At 35.5% G+C, this 19,058-nt stretch overlaps 1 protein-coding gene across 1 annotated transcript; it reads left to right on the plus strand.

Moving 5' to 3' along the window:
* The first annotated feature begins 1,712 nt into the window (after positions 1-1,712).
* LOC128472450 (uncharacterized) lies at positions 1,713-18,853 on the plus strand. The gene is made up of 8 exons (XM_053454305.1): positions 1,713-1,839; positions 2,145-4,598; positions 5,125-5,319; positions 9,612-9,779; positions 10,730-10,831; positions 11,250-11,360; positions 17,449-17,627; positions 18,797-18,853. The coding sequence occupies exons 1-8, from the start codon at positions 1,785-1,787 to the stop codon at positions 18,851-18,853; spliced, it is 3,321 nt and encodes a 1,106-aa protein (XP_053310280.1). The 5' UTR covers positions 1,713-1,784.
* The last annotated feature ends 205 nt before the right edge of the window (positions 18,854-19,058 follow it).

The raw sequence follows: 19,058 nt of genomic DNA on the forward strand, positions 1-19,058 counted from the left end.
CGCCGCAGGCATGCCGGCGGCGATCAAGTGTTTGATCGCCGCTGCATGTCCACGGAGGCTGTTTGCATTACCTCCCCTGCCTGTGTGGCTCTTCCGCGTCTTTCGCGGAGGTAACACAGGCAGGAAGTTTTTGGTTGCCATCGCGACGACGCTATTATTGCGCCGGTCGCGATGACGTCATCTTACCTGCTCTCCCGCCATTGGCTCTATTTAAACCTTCCTGGTTCCTTGTTTCCTTGCCCGTTCAACGAGTCCATGTTAATGTTCTCTGGGTGTTCTTGCTTTTTGATTGATCTCCACGTGTACCAGACCTCGGCTTTTGTTCTTCTGACCTTGATCCTGCGCTGCCCGTCCCGACCTCGGCTTTTGTTGTTTGACCTTGATTCTGTGCTGCCTGCCCTGACCCCGGCTATTGTATTGACTACGCTCCTGTGCTGCCTGCCTCGATCCCGGCTTGTTTATCGGATATTCTCGCCATTCCTGCATCGTGGGTCCATCACCTGTGGTGCCTGATCCGGCGTAACATACAGCACAGCAAATATAATTGAGTAAAGCAGTTATGTATGGAAGTCACATGAAACGTTACTTCATCTTTCAGGAGAAGCTCACTGTTGTAAATCATTGGGACGTTAAAGAGTCCGAGCTTAGAATAGGCAATAGTGTCAAACAAGTACTCAGACATGCTTCCATTTTATCTGATATTAACTACCTGCCATCCAGTCTCACAGAGAGTAATAGTAACTGGACGTTCGGCCAGGCATTGTAATTCAATACTGATGTGTTTCAAAAATTCATGTTAGTGAATGTTTAGAATAGCAGCTGATTATACTGTAAACGTAGACCTACTGGACAAGCACATTTTGCAAACCTTTTAGTAAGCAGTATTTCTATGGATTTTATATATATATATATATATATATATATATATATACACACAAACACATGTATACCAACACATATATTCAAGTACAACACTTAATTTGTTTACAGTTGTTGATTTGACTGCGAACTGTCTGTAAACCAAGATCAACCACCCCGCCAGGATGTAATAACATGTTATTTTTATGCATCACTGTGTTTAATGTATGGCATACTTTTAACAAGTGTACAACACTAGAACACAATACTACTAGGCAGATTAAAACAAAGGAGTTCATCTTGATACTACCAGGGATTAAAGTTGGTAAGAAGCTTGTGAGCTTACATGACAAAAATAGCAGTGTGAATAGAGACATAACAAGGTTGGACTCTGTACAATGTACCTGGTTTCTCATATGCTTTATAAATAGGTTAATTCCACTTTATCAAAGATTTTCCTTAATGACGGGAAACAACATCTAAGGTGAGCGATTTATTTTACTAGAAAATAGAATTTTATTTCATTTTTATGTAATGTTTTAAATGAATATTTGAAATAAAAACAGGAAACCATATTTAAAATGAGTAATATTTGTATCTCATTTTCCACATTGATAGATATAAATATTTATAATTATAACAGTGTACCTACAGAAGGTATAGTTTAGTGTTTCATTTCATGGCATCCATTGCATTTAAAACACATACAATATTATGTTTAGGATTCTAAACATTCTGTATAAACCCATCACGCAATTTTTTTTTTCTTTTAGTTAATTTGTTTTTTTATATCAAAATAATTCTAGATTTAGATTATCTCTTTAACATTTTCAGAAATCAAATGTTATTTATCATGTTCCTGCAAACTAAACTCTACTTCCTTTGTGTTAAATGTTAGGTAATAAAGGGAATACCATAAAGTAGAAATGAGCAGAAAACGGAGGAAAAATAAGAAAAGGAAGGGTTCGGACAGTGAAGATTGTAAGTATATTAAGATATGTGCATGGCAAATGACATGAACTCCTTAATGTATTAAAAATAACTTTAGGCTATGTATTTTAGTTTTCAATGAGTACAATTTATTATTAATATTATAGTTAATTATTAATATTATTATTATTAGTAGTAGTTGTTGTATTAGTAGTAGTATTTATAGAAAGTCAGCATATTCTGAAGACTCAATCATGTCCCGCTAAACGAGCAAAAGGCAAAACTCAAAAACATCTGATATTAATTCTACAGGTACTAACAGAAAAATAATAACACATTTTTACTTTATATTTCAGATGAACAATTGCCATTTGTTTGCAGATGCCAGAAGGTATTTAGGAAACCATTAAGTAAGAACGATTCAGAATCAAAAGAAGAAGAAATTGGGAATTCTGTCTATCAAAAATGGAATTCTGGAACTGATGAAACTCTTTCTCGGAGCAGGGAAATGCAGACAAAATCATTTAAATGTGAAGAAAGCAGTCAGGAAATTGTCCACGGTGAAGGTAATGAACTGGAGGATGGGAGAATACGTTCAACACCTAATGAGACAGAAAATGTTATGAAGGTAAAACTAACAGATAACGCTTCCTTGCAAATGGGAGAGAGAAATGAACTGTGTACTAATCCAGATGAACAAACTGAGAGTGGTGGAACAACTACTGCACAAGTGAAATCAAATTGTGTGCATGTGAATTTAGAAATAAAAAATGAGTCTGCTTCAAAAGGCGGAACCCACATTCTAATAACTAACCAAAAAAACCTTAAAAAAAGTCGTAGTTACCATGATAGGCAACATCTGCAAAGCTGGCACAATGAAAATTGCACGTGGGACTTTGCTGGAGATAGCTCTAAGACGGATCAAGGCCATTCCAAAAATAAAAGGCAGGATTCTGAAAAACCTTTTATTAAACTAGAGATTATCGGTGAAGGGATTGAAATAAAATATAAGACTGTTAACCAAGATTTACTAGTTTGTATTGAAGCTGACAAAGTAAGAAAAGAGACAGAAGACATTTTCAGTAACAGTTACGCACACAATGCTGATTACTTATCACCTGAAGGGTCATGTAACTCCTACCCAGTGTCTGATTTTAGTGTTCATGAAAGAAAGGAATTTTGTGCAAATTACGTGTCTCCTGAGTGGCATGTAGATGTCCCTCCTCCAGAGGAGTTTGCAGATGGAGAACTTATAAACACAATTCCAAAAGATGAGGCCTTACATTTTGAAGACTCAGTGAAAGACTCTTGCTCCATGCCATCAATATCATCTAGCTGGTCAGAGCTAGAAACTGAACATAAACAAGAAAAAGATGCCGACTGCACAGTTGAAAATGGAGCTAAACAAGGGGAAACTGTTCCTTTGCAACACTTGACCGGCTGTGCTCATAAAATAATTAAGCCAAATAAAATTCGATTGAGCCAAGCATCATTTATTTCCAATCAAGAATTTCAATCCAGTCCATCTGGCTGTTGCAATTCAATAAAAAATAACTGGCCCTTTGACACCAAAATGATACGGAGAAAAACATTCCCAGAAATGTACTGTGGGTCTCCGAGAACTATCTCCAGTCATTCAAAGGAAGCCGTTTTTGACTCTGAAGACCAGTCATTATCTTCCAAAGTTCTCCCAGAGCTGCCCATTCCTTCAAACTCAGTGACATCTGGGCCAGTTTTAAGTTCTGTGGATATTTCTTGTGACCCATATGATCATATCACTCCTAAATCTAATCATGAGGAGTCTATTGATGTTTTTGTTGAAGATTTCAGGGTTATTTATAGCCATGATGATGGTAACAGACCACAGGAGATAAATTATTCAGAGACATCTTCCCTTTGTCCTCAGGAAAATGTTGATGTTGGTATGAATACAGCTGATGAGGAGGAGGACTTTGAAGATCTACTAAAACATGCTGATGAGCGTATTGAATTCACTGAAAGTGGCTTCGATGAGGAAATGCTGGATAGTGACAATCACACCGACCTTTTAGAATCCCAGAATAAAAGTTTTATGTTTCAAATTATCCCACCATCTCCAAGTACTTCCAAAGAATATGGTATAGAAAAATCCAAAAGTAGTAAAACCTCTACTGAGCAAGACTTGGAAATGCAGGCAAGGGATGTAAGTCAAGACAAGACTCAGTCAAGTGTTACAGATACTGAAATGGCCACCAGAAAACGAAAAGGTTCAGTTGTTACAGTTGTAACACAAGATTTTGAGCAAAGGCTATTAATTCAAAATGATAATCATGCTCTAAGTGATGTTATCACTTCTAGGGCTCAAAAAGAATCTAAACAATTATATCTTATTAAAAGAGATTCAGTGCTTACACCAGTCCCAGATGTAGAGGAACCAAATCAAGACACTAAAGTGCACAGTTCCTTTGAAGACCACAACTCATTGATATACGAAGATATTTCTGCTCAAACATCACAAACATTTGACCCATTTTTATCAATAGAAAACCAATATAATGAGCCAGAGGACACTAGTATTAAAGAAGCCACTGAAACAGCATGCCCTGAATTATTAGAGGAAAGTAATGAAATGTTTGACAATTTCCAACAAGATGACATATCTCCAAGGAACAGTTCTGACTCCGCAATGCCAGGAACCTCCATTGAATCAATGGCATGTCAGGTTCCATGTTTGGCCAAATCAGATTCAGAAGAAAATGGTCATAAATGTGAGAATAAAGATGAATCTAGTGCAAAACCCGGAAGTCCAAGGAAGAAGGCTTTTAAAAAGGGTAAAAATTGTTATTATTAGTTTTAGTAGTAGTAGTAGTAGTAGTAGTAGTAGTAGCAGTAGCAGCAGCAATAATTTTAGTAGTATTGTACTGCTACTATTTGAATGGCACTCATTTCAAACAACGTACCTTGTAAACTGCAATGATTTTAATGGAGGATCAGATAAGTGTCAGATGTGGTTCCACATTGATAATTGTAATGTAATGCAATTGCATAGTGAAAACACACACACTGATTATGAAGTAAACTGGGTCAGGCTGTGGGGAATCTGTACTTAAAAAACACTTGGGCTATAACATTCCAACCTGGCACCGTAAATCTTTGTCAATGCATGAATACCAGCAGAAATGAATATAAGAGAGATAGGTTAATGCCAGTGGAAATGCAGATAACCCTACTGATCTGCTGGACTACCTGTCATAAATGCATGGTAACTGGTGCAACATAGGAAGAAGAACCCCTTGTTAAGCTTGTAGTAATAGCCCTATAAACTGTTTTGTATAACATATTTGTTTTACTTCTCAGACACAAGGTCCGATATGTTCAGCAAACATTTGAAACTGCCTAAGGATTCCGTTCTAAAAGAATCTAGGGGATGCGAAAGTTCCCAGGAAGAGGCATCAGATCGCTGGGCAAAAAAAAGAAAGCAATTTAAAGAAATGAAAAATTGCAATTCAGCAGGGGGAAGCTCTTTGACCAGCAATATCACTGAAGAATCAGGTTTGTGTACTTTTTGTATCAGTGCTCATTTATTGTTTCCATTTTGATATACTTTTAATAATTTGCATTACACACTTGTTTAAAAGGAGCCCTACAATCCGTATTAGCTTTGTGCTAACGATTTCAGATCTAGAAACATAGAATTTGACTCCAGATAAGAACCTTTCGACCCATCTAGTCTGCCTATTTATCCTGATGTAGAGACTCAGACCTTAATCAGTTCCTGGTGTTGTCTTAGCTTCAGGATACCTCAATGCCTGTCCCATGTATGTTTAAATTCCTACACTTTATTAGCCTCTACCATTTCTGCTGGGAGGCTGTTCCATTGACCTATCCTGCAAACAATTTATCATTCTAGTAGCCATCCAATGCAGTCTTCACAATATGTCCTTCTGGAGATGGGGTCTCTAGAACTGTACATAATACTCAAGGTAAGGTTTAGCCAGAGATCTGTGAAGTGGCAGAACCTCATCCTCTTCTGCTACTAATGCCTCTAGCTAAATTATCATTCAAAAGTTTGGGATCCTTATTTTTTTTTTTGGAAGAACATTTTGTGCATTAAAATAACATGAAATGGATCATAAATACAGTGTAGGCATTGTGTATGTTGTAAATGACTATTGTAGCTGGAAATATTATTAATGGAATATCTTCATAGGCGTAGAGAGGTCCTTTATCACTTCTATCACTCCCGTGTTCCAATGGCACATTGTGTTTACTGATCCATGTTTAAGTTTAAAAGGCTAATTGATCAATAGCCTTTTGTAATCATGCTGGCACATCTAGAAATGTCCTTGTTTTCCATGAAAACAGCTTTGTGACCCCAAACTGTCAGAAATGATTCAACACAATTCTTCTTGTTGCTTTTCGCAAAGTTACCAGGAAATATTTGGTGAACTGAAATTATTTTGGACTTTCTGCCAAGAATAACTTGTGAAGAGACATTCTTCTTGTGGAGTTGTAAGAGCCACACAGCTTTGAAGCTTTAAAAAAGAATACGTTGCTCTTACCAAAAGCGATGCAGAAATAGGGCACATGATTATTTACAAGTGCAATAAAAAGTATAATATGTATAAGTAATAATAATGATAATATGTATCTTCAGTCATTTTGTTAGATAAATGACATATGAACATTCAGTAAATGAGCACAGGAACCTACACGGCCTTTTTTCTCCTCATACCTTACTATCAACATTTTCAGCTTGTGATAATAGGTATTTACATTTTACTATATGGCTTGGAAAGTCATATCATCATGAGGAATTCCAGTGCATCTGGGACCCCAATTTCTTTATCTTCTTTATTTTGTAAAGAAGCACTCATACCATTAAGTGCATCCAAATGTCCAAATCCATGGAGCTGCAGCTCCTCCATAGGGTATATTTGTCTTTTTTTCTGCAGGGTACTTACAAAGTACTTCATGTGGAATAATTGTTCATGGGGCTACTTGGGACACAGGACCATCCCTTTACATTTTTCCTTTCCTCCTTTCTAAACTCTGAGACCCTAGTTGCCCATTTTGGAAGCCTGCCTTTATGTATACCTCTAGTGGTAGCCATGATGCCTGGTGTCCAGGTCTACAGATCTAAGTAGTATAGACATATAGTCAATATATGGAATAGACCTATGTGGTGTGAAACATCTTATTAGTGATGGTGGTTGGCTATAATTTTATACTTTAGCACCCTCATCAGGATACAGTATCTTGGCCACTAGATGCCTTCAGCTACTCTTATAAATCTGCACAGGCATACGTTTTCTGATCTGCTTGTGAAATGTGTCATGCAGTTCAGAACTGAGGGACGCATTGTCCTATTACTCTACTAAACAAATGCTTACATATTAGGAGGAAACTCTTCCTATATCCTCCTACACAAAGGGAACTCTCATTGACAAGGGCAAACAATTTTCCATAAACTGAAATAACATAATACATATTTCTAACATATAAAAGCTCTTTTTTTTAAGAAATGGCTGAAAATTATAGTCTTACAGATATAGATGTGACATGGGTAACTAATGCTTCGGCAGCTTCAAAGAACAGCGCAGCTTATATAACCATCTGTTTACTAGCACTATGTTTTCACCCTGATCACTGATGATTCATACAGCCAAAATAATGCATTCTGTTCAAATGAAGTAAGTGCCACTGGATTAAAATATATCTTTAGTTTAAACTAACATTTCTTCTGAATTAAAGACTGTGTAATGCAATGACTGTTCAATGGAGAAATACTCAACAAAAGATCAAGGTAATATACTGTACGTGTCTTTGTATGTTCACTGACCTGATCTAAACGTATTGAAATAGACAGCAAAATTATTGGGAGGATATGTTTTTAGTGTTAAACTGTAAGTTTGCAATACTGTTGTTTCTTCAACATACAAATGATTCGTTTTTATGAAGTTATGAAATGCTATTTATACTCTGATATTGTGTCATTGTTTTGAACTTCAGCTTGATTCTCAGGAATCTTAATAAGTATGTGTGTGTAGTTTGTATGTATGTGTGTATGTATATAGATAGATAGATAGATAGATAGATAGATAGATAGATAGATAGATAGATAGATAGATAAGATAAGATAAGATAAGTGCTTCCCTGTTTGGTAAATCAAGATCCTAAATTCTTCACTTTAGACTGTGTCAGTGTTTGGTTTTCATAAGCAGTTCATAAGCTATTGTTATAGAAGCTGGTACCTTATTAAATTATGGAATATTTTTTGAGGATAACTTTTTCTTTCTTCTGAAGGGTTGTCTTAAACATCACAGACATGTTTATTAAGAGTTTGAAGTCAAAAGTGGCTTTTTAAGTGCCGATTAAGCATTCATTGAAAATTATAAATGAAACAAAATGTTATATGAATATTTCTGTGAAAGATTTGGGCACTTACTTTTAAATGTAATAAATTCCAGGGATAAGGTAGGGTAGGAACCATCAGGTGTGACCAAAGGGTGCTGAGGGTTTTACTCATCCAAGTTTCAAATGTTGGAGGTGATAGGAGATCCAAATGACAGGGAAGGTGTGACTGCTTGGTCTAGCATTATATGATCCTGGGAGTTAGATATAGTGTGCCACCGTGTGTGGTGTAAGGTGAGTAAAAGCAGTTGTATATATTGTAAGCTTACAATATTAGATTGTAAGATCACAAGAGCAGGGCCCTCTTCTTCTTTAGACCAGTTTGTTATTGTATGTGTTTCTAAATTGTTCTGACTATAGCAGCGCTGCGGAATCTGCTGGCTCTTTATACATAAATGTAATGTAATGTTTTGCGATGGTTTGACAGAGCATACAAAAATTACATTCTGCAGCATTAGATCTTACAGAGCCAAGTGGGAATATGTGTTCACAGTAGATGACAGGTATGAGTCATGGGCAGAACAAGTTGGTATTTGTAAATAAGAAAAGGAGGGTGCATCATTATTAGGGAATCTGTATGTTTGGTTAGTAGACCATGAAAAGGAGGTCAACTTCCAAATTAGGTTTATTGTCAAAATGTACAGACTTTCAGCTTCCAATGATCAAATCAAACAAAAACAAAATAGCTCAACACAACAAATGCTTCAAGTGGTTTCCCCAAATTCAACTGAAAATGCAACTTCTCCAGTCTTAAAATTATTCAACCCCTTCATAGCAAGCATCTTTAGTACTTAGTAGAGCGCCCGTTTGCTTTTATGACCTTTTCATATGAAACAACAAAAAAATCCCCCTATATGCATGCTTGGTAGACATGTGAGATTCATCTTGAGAGTCTTGAACACCCCTATGAACACTCACATCAGGTAGCCCTGCTACTATCAAATTTGGAGAGACCTCCCTTGACCAAACCAAAGAACCAACTTGTCCACAGAAACTGAACGGCTACCACACAGGCTATAGCTAAGAAGTAGAAGGCAGATACTCCAACAAAAACAGAGGCGCGCTGCCCAACCTTTGGAATTTATTGGTTATGGAAAAAATTACAGCCAAATTTCTTCTTTCTTCCATCTCATCCTCCTTTTTCTTTTCATTTAGACTATGTTTTGAAAACATAGTACCTATGGTGTAGAGGTGACTATTACTTCTGTATCAGATCACAGGAAAGGTTATATTCTGTGCCCCATTGCAATGCTGTAAATGTTTGATAACATCGCTATGTGTATTTAATTCAAGGTATAAAAGGTCACCTCATCTTGCTGTACTATATACAGGCGTTGCTGTACTATATACAGGCGTTTATTAAGTGGAAATAATAATAACCTTAGACATTATATTTTTATATAATTACTGTTTCTTTTATGTGTTTATAGGAAACTCTGAAGAAACGCGTTCGGTAGATCTTGCCATCCGATCTGAAAACAAGGATAAAGCATTGTATACAGAAAGCTTTCATTCAGCGTCATGGATTTTTAGAGGTGATGACGCCAGTCCAGATAACAGCCCGAGATGTCTAAGCAAAAGACCTAGATCTGTTGCAAGTAAGTAAATTACGTCCACTGTTTTATACTAATAATCCATTATTGTTCAAGGAGCTTATCCATAGCTTCATACGATGATTAATGCATACTCCCCAACATTTTAGGTGCCCAAAGCGGGACACCTTTGTTGGGGGTGATATGGTTAAAGGCAGGGCCACAAAAGTAGGACAGCAGCTGAAATTCAGGACTCACCCACTTAAAATGGGACATTTGAAAAGTATGCAGAATGTAAAACAGAATATTGCGTAAATGTAAATAGGCCTGCGGACCCTTCCATATCAAAAGTAATATTTCAGTTTGTAGTTAATAAGCAAAATATAATAGTATGAGTGGAAGTATGAAGTGTGAAAAGACAGCCTTGGCGTTCAGTGATTGTCTCATGCTTGGCCAAGTATTGTTTACTGTTTACCACATATTAACATGTTGGCCATATGTACAAATAATCATTATGGGCATGTATTGCTATCTCTTCTGTCTATAAAACAGAATAATTGCTAATGTAAAAAGTGTTATTTTTTAATTAACTTATTTTTAGATTGTATATATAAGACCCAGAAAGATTTTTTTTTCCCCCTTGTATCCCAACTTGGGTGTTTTACATAGTTTACATATAAACACAGAATTTGACGGAACATAAGAACCATTCTGTCTATGTAGTCAGTCTATTTTATCTCTATTGTAAAAACATTGAAAAAGCCTTAATGAACAGATAAACCACACATATAATGAATTATATTCTACTTAACATCTTTTTATAATTTCTTATTACCTTTTTAACATTTCATAAAAAAAAATATTAAGTTGTTGTCGACTACATGCCATTTTTCTGTTTTTCTAGATAAGTTTTAAAAAAGAGCTTGACTGACCTTCATGCAAAATAAAATAGATTTTCAAAAGGTTGTGGTAGTAGATTTAATATATTTAGTTTTTTTTTATTACCCGTTAAACAGTTCGTGAACGGACCGTGAGGATTGCGAAAGGTACAGGAGACTATCCTTGGGGATTCCGCATACAATTTTCAAAGCCTATCCTTGTTACTGAAGTGGATACAAGTAAGTAATTTCCGCTTGTTATTCTGTGCAATAAATGGGTTTTTTGTTTTACATATTTTATTTATCTTTTAATAGTAGAATTTCATATTGAATTTTGCTAAAAGTGGTATAAATAAAGTGTATGGAACCTGTTGAATAAACAGTACAATAAAAAGCAACCGTACTGTAACAGGCTTTTAGCGGCTGCTAAATTATACATATGCATATGCCAGGTGGATACACGCAATCCGCATTTTATGCTTTGTTATTCCCGCAACGTGCGCTATGACACTATTGCCATTATGTAAAAACCTGTAAATTGTCTGTTTTTAGTGGTTGCTGGGTTATATCATCATACCTTTTTTAAATCATTAGAAATGTGAAAGAATTAGTGAAAACGATATAGTTTTGTATAATATATTCTAATATTTCATGTTAGATGGAGCTGCTGAAGAGGCAGGACTTCAGGTCGGAGACATAGTAATGGCTGTTAATGGAACCGATGTTACAAGTATTCCCCATTCTGAAGCTGCTACTCTTGCACAACAAGGTAAACAAACCTACAGTGCTTTTCGGTCATGATTGTCAGACCATTGACTTTTTTATTATATAGCTGATGAAGTTATTACAAGTTGAAGACCTTCCATAACACTTAAATCTACCACTCCAACTAAAACATTATTGTCTTAAGAATACATTCTATAGTAAAATATTGTTTCCATCATTCATTACACTTTGTCCATAACATTCTTACACATCTGCTAAGTGTAAGAACCACAGGTTACTGCTCTGTAGAATACTACCAACAAAATATTGGAAAGCTCTCCTAGCTTAGATATGATTTCCTTTGCTGTCTGTTTCCTATGACCCAAAATTCAAAGGTTCTGTTACATGAATTATTTTATGTAATGATGTTCTATTCTAACCTAACCTTTCTAATGGTATCCAGTCATTTACATAAAAGGATAACATTTTCCTGTATGCTTACAAATTAATTATTGTTCTCAACTGCTATACTTTTCAGTCTACTTTTAAGTTTAATTTAATGAAGATATACAAGAACGTCTCAAAAGTGACAGATCCCCTTTAATATACTGTTGTTAATAAATATATTATTGTTTACAGAAATGTTTAATCCATTGAATATATGTCATTTTAAGTTACATTTAAATTTTTTTTTACCAAAACCTTAAGAGACAATATACAAAATTCACATTAACCTTAGCACATGTTAAGACATAGTGGTACAAAGCAAAAAAGGGCCCCATCGCGCGACCTTCCTCGAAAGAAATGGATAAATATATTCACCGCATTACAGTGATAAATTAACACTTTCAAATTTATTTTTATAATTTCTCTTTATTGTGTTCAAAAAACTTTGTTCTTAATAAACATAGTTAAATGTTGCTTTCTGATTCTATAGTTTTTTAAAAAAAAAAAACCTGACATAACTGCATTTGAGGAGATTCCATTGGTCCATGATGATATAGAAGTCCATGAAGAAGTACTTTTCTAAAGAAAGGGACACTTCTCTTGGCTAAAATAATTGACTTCCACTTCATTAACAATGAAGCAAGTGGCAAATACTTCCATATCACATGGGTTTTTTAAACCATTTATTTTTAAAGTATTAACGTACAAGCAAATTAGATACATCTACTGAGCAGTTATGGATCGGTTAATCTTGTCTTGTCTTGTAGGCACAATGATGCTATTGACGCAGACCTATGTTTAATTAAATTCAATTTTCTGTGCTATTTTATTCAAAGGTTAAAATAAGTAAGAAAGGTAAACAGGGTTAAATGTGGATTTGTTTTCAGTAATTTGGGTGACAATCTAAATTTAATAGCTTTTCTGGAGCAAGTGCTTCATTAAGATGAAGTCTAGAAACAAGTCTTAAAAAGAGAACTTAATCTTAAGCATTTAGGAGGTATAGGAAAGCAAACAGTACTTTCACAAACAGTGGCTGCAATATAGGAGTTAAGTATAGGACCACCCAAAACCTAAGTAGGCTAAAAAAAAAAACATTTTATTTTTATTATAACGGATTGTGTTTTAATATCAACCCTTAATACTCCACCTATAGGATGTCTGTAAGATGATGCTCAAAAAAACAGCAAATTGTTTTCAAATGTATAAGAGGATTTCTACTCCAAAATATTAAAAATGTCAGAAAAAAGCACATTTATTATAGAAGTTTTCTAATCCAACACCCTCATGATTTTTCCAATTGACATGTGAAATTGGTTTTCGGCATATTTATTTTCTTATTTTGGTGGCTTCTTGAGTCCAGCCTAAAATACTGAAAAATAACACAATGTTTGATTTGTGTTACCGATTTCTCATATAGATGGACCTTGTTGTATTGTAATTTAATTGGTTTAATTTCCAGTATATACTCATACTTTGTTGCATGAAGGCAGAACACATCTTATATGTTGATAGTAAAATATATATCAATTTCTTACCCTTGCCCATTCCACCAATACACTTGGTAGAACATACTTCACAAATAATGCAAAAGTTTTGTTGTGAATAATAAATATATATTTGATACTTGATACACTTTAAAGTGCCCCCACAATGTTGAGAAAGCAGCTTGTACTTTAGTCGTTACTAGCTGCTTTATGCTTGCACACTTTTGCTGACAGTCACTCAACATTTTTACTAAGATAGTTCGAAAGACAAAGTTAGTCTTGGCGTGGCATTGCATAGTGTCAGGAGATATATCTATTTTGCTAAAAATTCCAAGAGAAACTGAAAAATAGCTTTGGTTTCTGTTACAGTAGCCAATAGTTACGGTATTAAATAGTCATTTAAAATACGGACTGGTTCCTATTTTTTATGGAAGCCCAATTACTCCACTCACCGTCCATGCAAGTGATGGAATGATATATTCTGTAGGCCAATTAACTAGAACCAAAAAACATACAGACATTATTATTACTATACATCAATTTGAGTTAATAATGTTAATTCAGAACTGTGTACATTATGCATGGGGACATCCTAAGCCAAATGCACACCAAGTATTATAGAATTTTATAGTCATACCATCCAAACTAGCTGATGAATGTAATCATGTTCTTACTCTGGAAACCAGATAGAGATGGGTGCAAAGCACGATAGGCTTTGTATATGTTGGTCTACAATGTATGATTGAGAGAGTCTTGCTTGGTGCCCTCATTCTCCTTGATACAACAATCCATGGTCCCACTGTGGCCAGAGTACCATTTTAATAATCTAATTAATACGTTCCTGGTATAAAGCTTTTTTGCCCACAATTAGCCCTAAGTCCTAATAATAATAATAATTATAATACCATTAGGTTGCTGGTGTTAGGTATTCTAAAAACAGCAATGTTAATGATACATTCATTTTTTTTAATCAGATAAAAGTTGCAGCTACAGAACAGTACTGGCTCTGCTTACAAAACGCGTTTCCCCCCTGTATGGGCCAAAAATAGGAAACATACATCAATTGTTTACTTTCGACATAAATCATGGTAAGGATGGAGATTTCCTTGATTCGTACCCTTGAGCTCTTAACTCCTCTCCTCCAAGTTTTAGCACTTAGTAAGGTTAGATTAGTCCCTACTTCCCTTTCTGATACATTAGTGTATGAAATTACTGTAGTATAGAAAATAGTGCATTCAATAGGCGTATGCACTAAATTTGATTTTTTTTTAGTTGCATACAGCAAAAATACAATATTGTGTTTTTGCCATTGCCCTTAAGAGTAAAGTGACGAATGTTTTACAATAACTCTTCTGGTATTGTTATTTCATAGGGAGGACATGTCATAAATACTGTACGAAAACTTTTACCATTTTGTGGTACTGTTAAGTATTATAACTTGTGAACCTTGTGATAGCAAATATCATTGTATATATAGGGGCATGGTGAGGAAGGATAGTACAGAGGCTATTGTTTGTAGACCAGTGAGAGAATCTTTAATGCTTTACACATTGTTATACTGAAGCGGTTAATTAAGTTATTCATATAAGTGCTCTCGTTTGCCATTTGGAGGAGGGTGACTCGGAGGTAAAACCATTGGACAGTAATTTCTGTCCCCCACTTCCTCCATCATACCAATGATAAAATATGCATAAGATACATAAACTACATGTTCAGCATGAACTGAATTCTTAATTCTTAATTAGAGGGCTAGTTGAAAACAATATAATGAATTTCATCATAAAAATGAAAAAGTCAACATCATACATACAATCTCTTCCATTTATTTTCCATTTTTTGTGTTTCTTCTTGTCCTTCAGCTTTCCTTTTCTCATTTCCTAGCTCTCCCCATCCCCTATAACCCATTTCAGGTCTCACATATGTTGCCCGTTTATGTATCAGGAAAAAAACAATACATACCTTCTGAAGAGAACAGGGAAATGCTTGATCCTACTGGGCTCTCTGAAAGGGCTCTCTGAAAGTTTACTCACTACAGGAAGGGTCAGAAGACCACCTGCAATCCAGACATTGACTTCAGTTTTCCTCAACCTTTACCCCAATCAGTGTTAGTGATTATTTGGTTAGGAATGGTAAATTAATGAGGACAGGTTCAGTGTACATCTTCCCCAAAAGCCTTCTTGATCAGAAATCTGCAACTATGTATTATTGGGGGACTATGTGATTAGCTTGATTGATGGCTTGTGAAGCCTTGCTAAAAGGACTCCAAAATACCAAACCTTAATTACATTGTACAAAGCAGGCTATCCAACCCTTTCATATAGGGTCATATACAACAAGTTTTTAGGATAATAGCTAACGCATTCTATTAGTGATACAAACTGTATATTCTTCTTTTAAAAGAATGGTTAGAATGTCCTATCCTAAGGCTTTTATATTCAAATTGTTATTATTTGTGTTAGGACTGAGAGCCAGTTTAGCCCTAAAATTACACAGATTAAATACAGATATACATAAACATTTGAAGAAACCAAATCATTTTGATAATACCAAGAGCAGGTCCATAAAAAGAAATTCTGAGTAAGGGATGTTCATGTTAGTCAAATAAAATAATACATGTCTTTAAGAAGAAAACAGGATAAGGAAATCACATTGAAACATCTGGAACCCAAATGAAGAGAACTGTAGGCCCTGAAATGTAAAACAATTAAAGAAATAATCCAATTAAAAGTCATGGGAAAGACAGAAAGACATACGAAACCTTATGATGCAGAAGTTAATTTATATAACAATGATTTCTCAGATATCCATATATCCATTGTACACATATTTAAGCTGTGATTGTTTTTTTTCCTCAAAAATCATATATATTTTCTTTACTGAATTAACTTTAGGAAGTTTGACAAGTGAAATGCCTTAATCGGAAGAATTTATTTGAGTATCATAGTGGAACATGGTTCTGTTTTATTTTTTCAGTGATATAAGTGTGTAACTTGAACTATTCAGTACATTTATTTATTAAATTACCTTTGAATAGAATTTAGTAGTAATCGTTTAAAGCCCTTGTCATATTTTAGTTGCAGTCTTTGCTAAATTAACCTATTCTAATCATGTGTTTTTTTTAAATTCAACATCTATGTCTTAAGTGTCACTTAAAGGGGAACTGTCACAAACTGAGATTTCAACTATAATTCATTGTTTTTCTGAAAAGTTTGTTTTCAAATGACACACAACCTCTGAGTTCAAACTTACATTTTCAAAGGGGTTTTCATTTTTAAATATGTATATGAATTTACTTTCATAATTGGAAACAAACACACCATGTATGTATGTATGCATTTATGTGGGTCACTACAATAGGCCTAACCCAGGACAGGGGATTATTTAACCCTTTAAAGGATTTAACTGTCTTCTATCTTTCCACCAAGCTATAAATGCTGATATGATTGAATCTTTTTTGGTAGTTTTTAATCTGTAAGCCGTGTAATATTTTAGTTTCTCTTATAGGCATCCACATTTGAATGGTCAGTCTGCCAACCCTGACATTCAGCAATACAGAATATAGGCTCCAATACGACATCCGAAAAATAGTGCATTTTTAATAATTGAGTGTGTAATGAGTTCTTCAATGATGTTTTAAAATCCTCTTTTTGTAAACAAGTGACATTTGCCTCCTACATTATCTAGAATTAATCCACCAAATATGGTTTGAATGTTATACCATACAATTGAAATAGTTCTTTTTTTTACAGATGAGAATAACATAAATCAAGATGTTTTTCAGATTTTTTTTTTTTTGCTACGTAACATTGAATCTATTTCTACTTTGACTGGGTTTTATATGGTAAATGACCCTTTTAATTTTAGAGACACTGGCGTAAATGAGATGCTGTACAATTAAGAGAATTTGCCCAACAACTAATGGAGCCACCATTAGACTTAAGATATGAACTGATTTAAGTAGATGTTTTACTAGTATAGAAGTGTGAGCATTCCTGTCCGGTCTGAAGGATTCTTTTCCAAAATAAAAGGTAAAGAAAAGCTGATCATCGCAAGTTAGGCGTCTCTCAAGAGCTTCCTATAGAGAGAGAATTGGACTACTTGTAATTACAAATTACAAGCTCATTCAGATTGTTCTCATGGAAGTTTATCATAAACGTTAATGTATATTGTGTAATACTTTGCATTCTGCATTCATAACTTATGTAAATAATTACACTTCAGGCCCGGATTTGTTAACTCTGGTGGTCGGATCAGACATCAGCCGCTTCCCCAATACTCCCAGACCAACATGTCGTGGTTATCTTCATAAGCGCACCCATTCTGGATTATTGAAAGGTTGGAGGAAGAGGTGGTTTGTGCTCAAACATGATGGCAGCCTTCATTACTATAAGCAAAAAAAGGTGGGTAGAAGTATTTGCCAATACCAAATAAGGTCAATTACAAAACAAAATGGTAATTATAAGATAATGAGTGATACTGTTGTTGTTCTCATATTTGTTAATGTAATAATGATAATAATGGAAGTTATTCTTTTTTTTTCATTGCAAATTGCAAAAAACACTAAAAAAATACAAAAGACTTCCAGATCAAATGTAATCTAGTTTACTGTGCAATTTAATCTCACTTTAATAGTCAAGTTGTTATGAATGGATAGATAGATCAGATTTTGTTGATCAGAAGTTATGTAACATTTCAAAAGTTAAACTAGACACAAGTTAGTAAATAGGCAAAACATAATGGGTTCAATTTAATGGATTTAAATGTCAAAATGGCAAATCCAACAGACGAGCTACTGTAGCCCAAATTGCTGAAAAAGTCAATGCTGGTTCTGATGGAAAGGTGTCAGAACACACAGTGCATCACAGTTTGTTGCATATCGGGCTGCGTAGCCAGGGTGCCCATGCAGGCAGGTGGTCATTATGTTATGGCTGATCAGTGTAAGTGAGGTGTGTTGCATTTTACAGTCATTATGTAGTTTGTGCATGCTTAGTAATGTGTAAGTAGTGCAGTAGTAGAAATGTGTGTCACTGCGCCCGGGGCCTCTGTTGCGGCGCCCAGGACCGGCCCTTACCTCCACTCCTACAGGTTGGTCCCCGGGCGTCCCACTGCCTCACCAGGGCCTGGATCTGTCCACTTTCTCGTGCCAGCAGGGCACCTTTGCTGTTGTGCACACGTGCCACAATCCGCACTATTAACAGAGCATGATACAGCAAGGGCACTCGGGTCCATGGGGGTGTTCATGCCCCCTAAAGCATTCAATAACTGGAGGCTGGGGAGACACTTTTACAGCCCCGCGATCTTCAGTAATGAATGGGGGCGCCACACCTAGCAACAGGGGCAATCCCAAGCAGCTCAGTGCCAGACTATTCTGAAGCCCAGCTTTCAGTAGTCCAGCCGTTCTTCTGGTTCCTGCGATCCTGCGCCCCCGTGTTGATTCTTGGTTTATTGACTTGCTCTCTGGACCTTTGATATTGTGCTGCCTGCCCCGATCCCTGATTGTCAGACCCCGGCTTTGTCTCTTCCCTTATTGAACTTTTTGCATTTGCTGCTCCTTGTCATCGGGTTCCAGATCAACCTAGTGGAATGTGTCCTGTTACAGACGTGTTCCATGGTTGATATCTTATAGTACATTACAGGTGCCAGTATTAAAATGGTTACATACCCTTGGTAAGTTTTATTTTTGCTTCACTGCATATGTGCAGTATCTTTTGTTCTTTCTTGTATGGTGTCGACAAGTATTAGTTTTGTGAGTTCTAGAGGAAAGATTTGATGGTCTGAAGTTCATGAAACATGTCCATTTTAGGTGCTCAGACACCTCTTTGAATTGTTTT

This window comes from Spea bombifrons, chromosome 1 (assembly GCF_027358695.1).
Source record: "Spea bombifrons isolate aSpeBom1 chromosome 1, aSpeBom1.2.pri, whole genome shotgun sequence".
In the NCBI taxonomy this organism is placed as follows: Eukaryota; Metazoa; Chordata; class Amphibia; order Anura; family Pelobatidae; genus Spea; species Spea bombifrons.

What these genes read in the sequence shown, in the direction of transcription:
- LOC128472450 (XM_053454305.1), top strand. Translation starts at nt 1,785, where the DNA reads ATGAGCAGAAAACGGAGGAAAAATAAGAAAAGGAAGGGTTCGGACAGT. An exon ending in GGGTTCGGACAGTGAAGATT is followed by an intron (nt 1,840 to 2,144) that starts GTAAGTATATTA and finishes TTTATATTTCAG; the next exon opens with ATGAACAATTGCCATTTGTT. An exon ending in CAATATCACTGAAGAATCAG is followed by an intron (nt 5,320 to 9,611) that starts GTTTGTGTACTT and finishes ATGTGTTTATAG; the next exon opens with GAAACTCTGAAGAAACGCGT.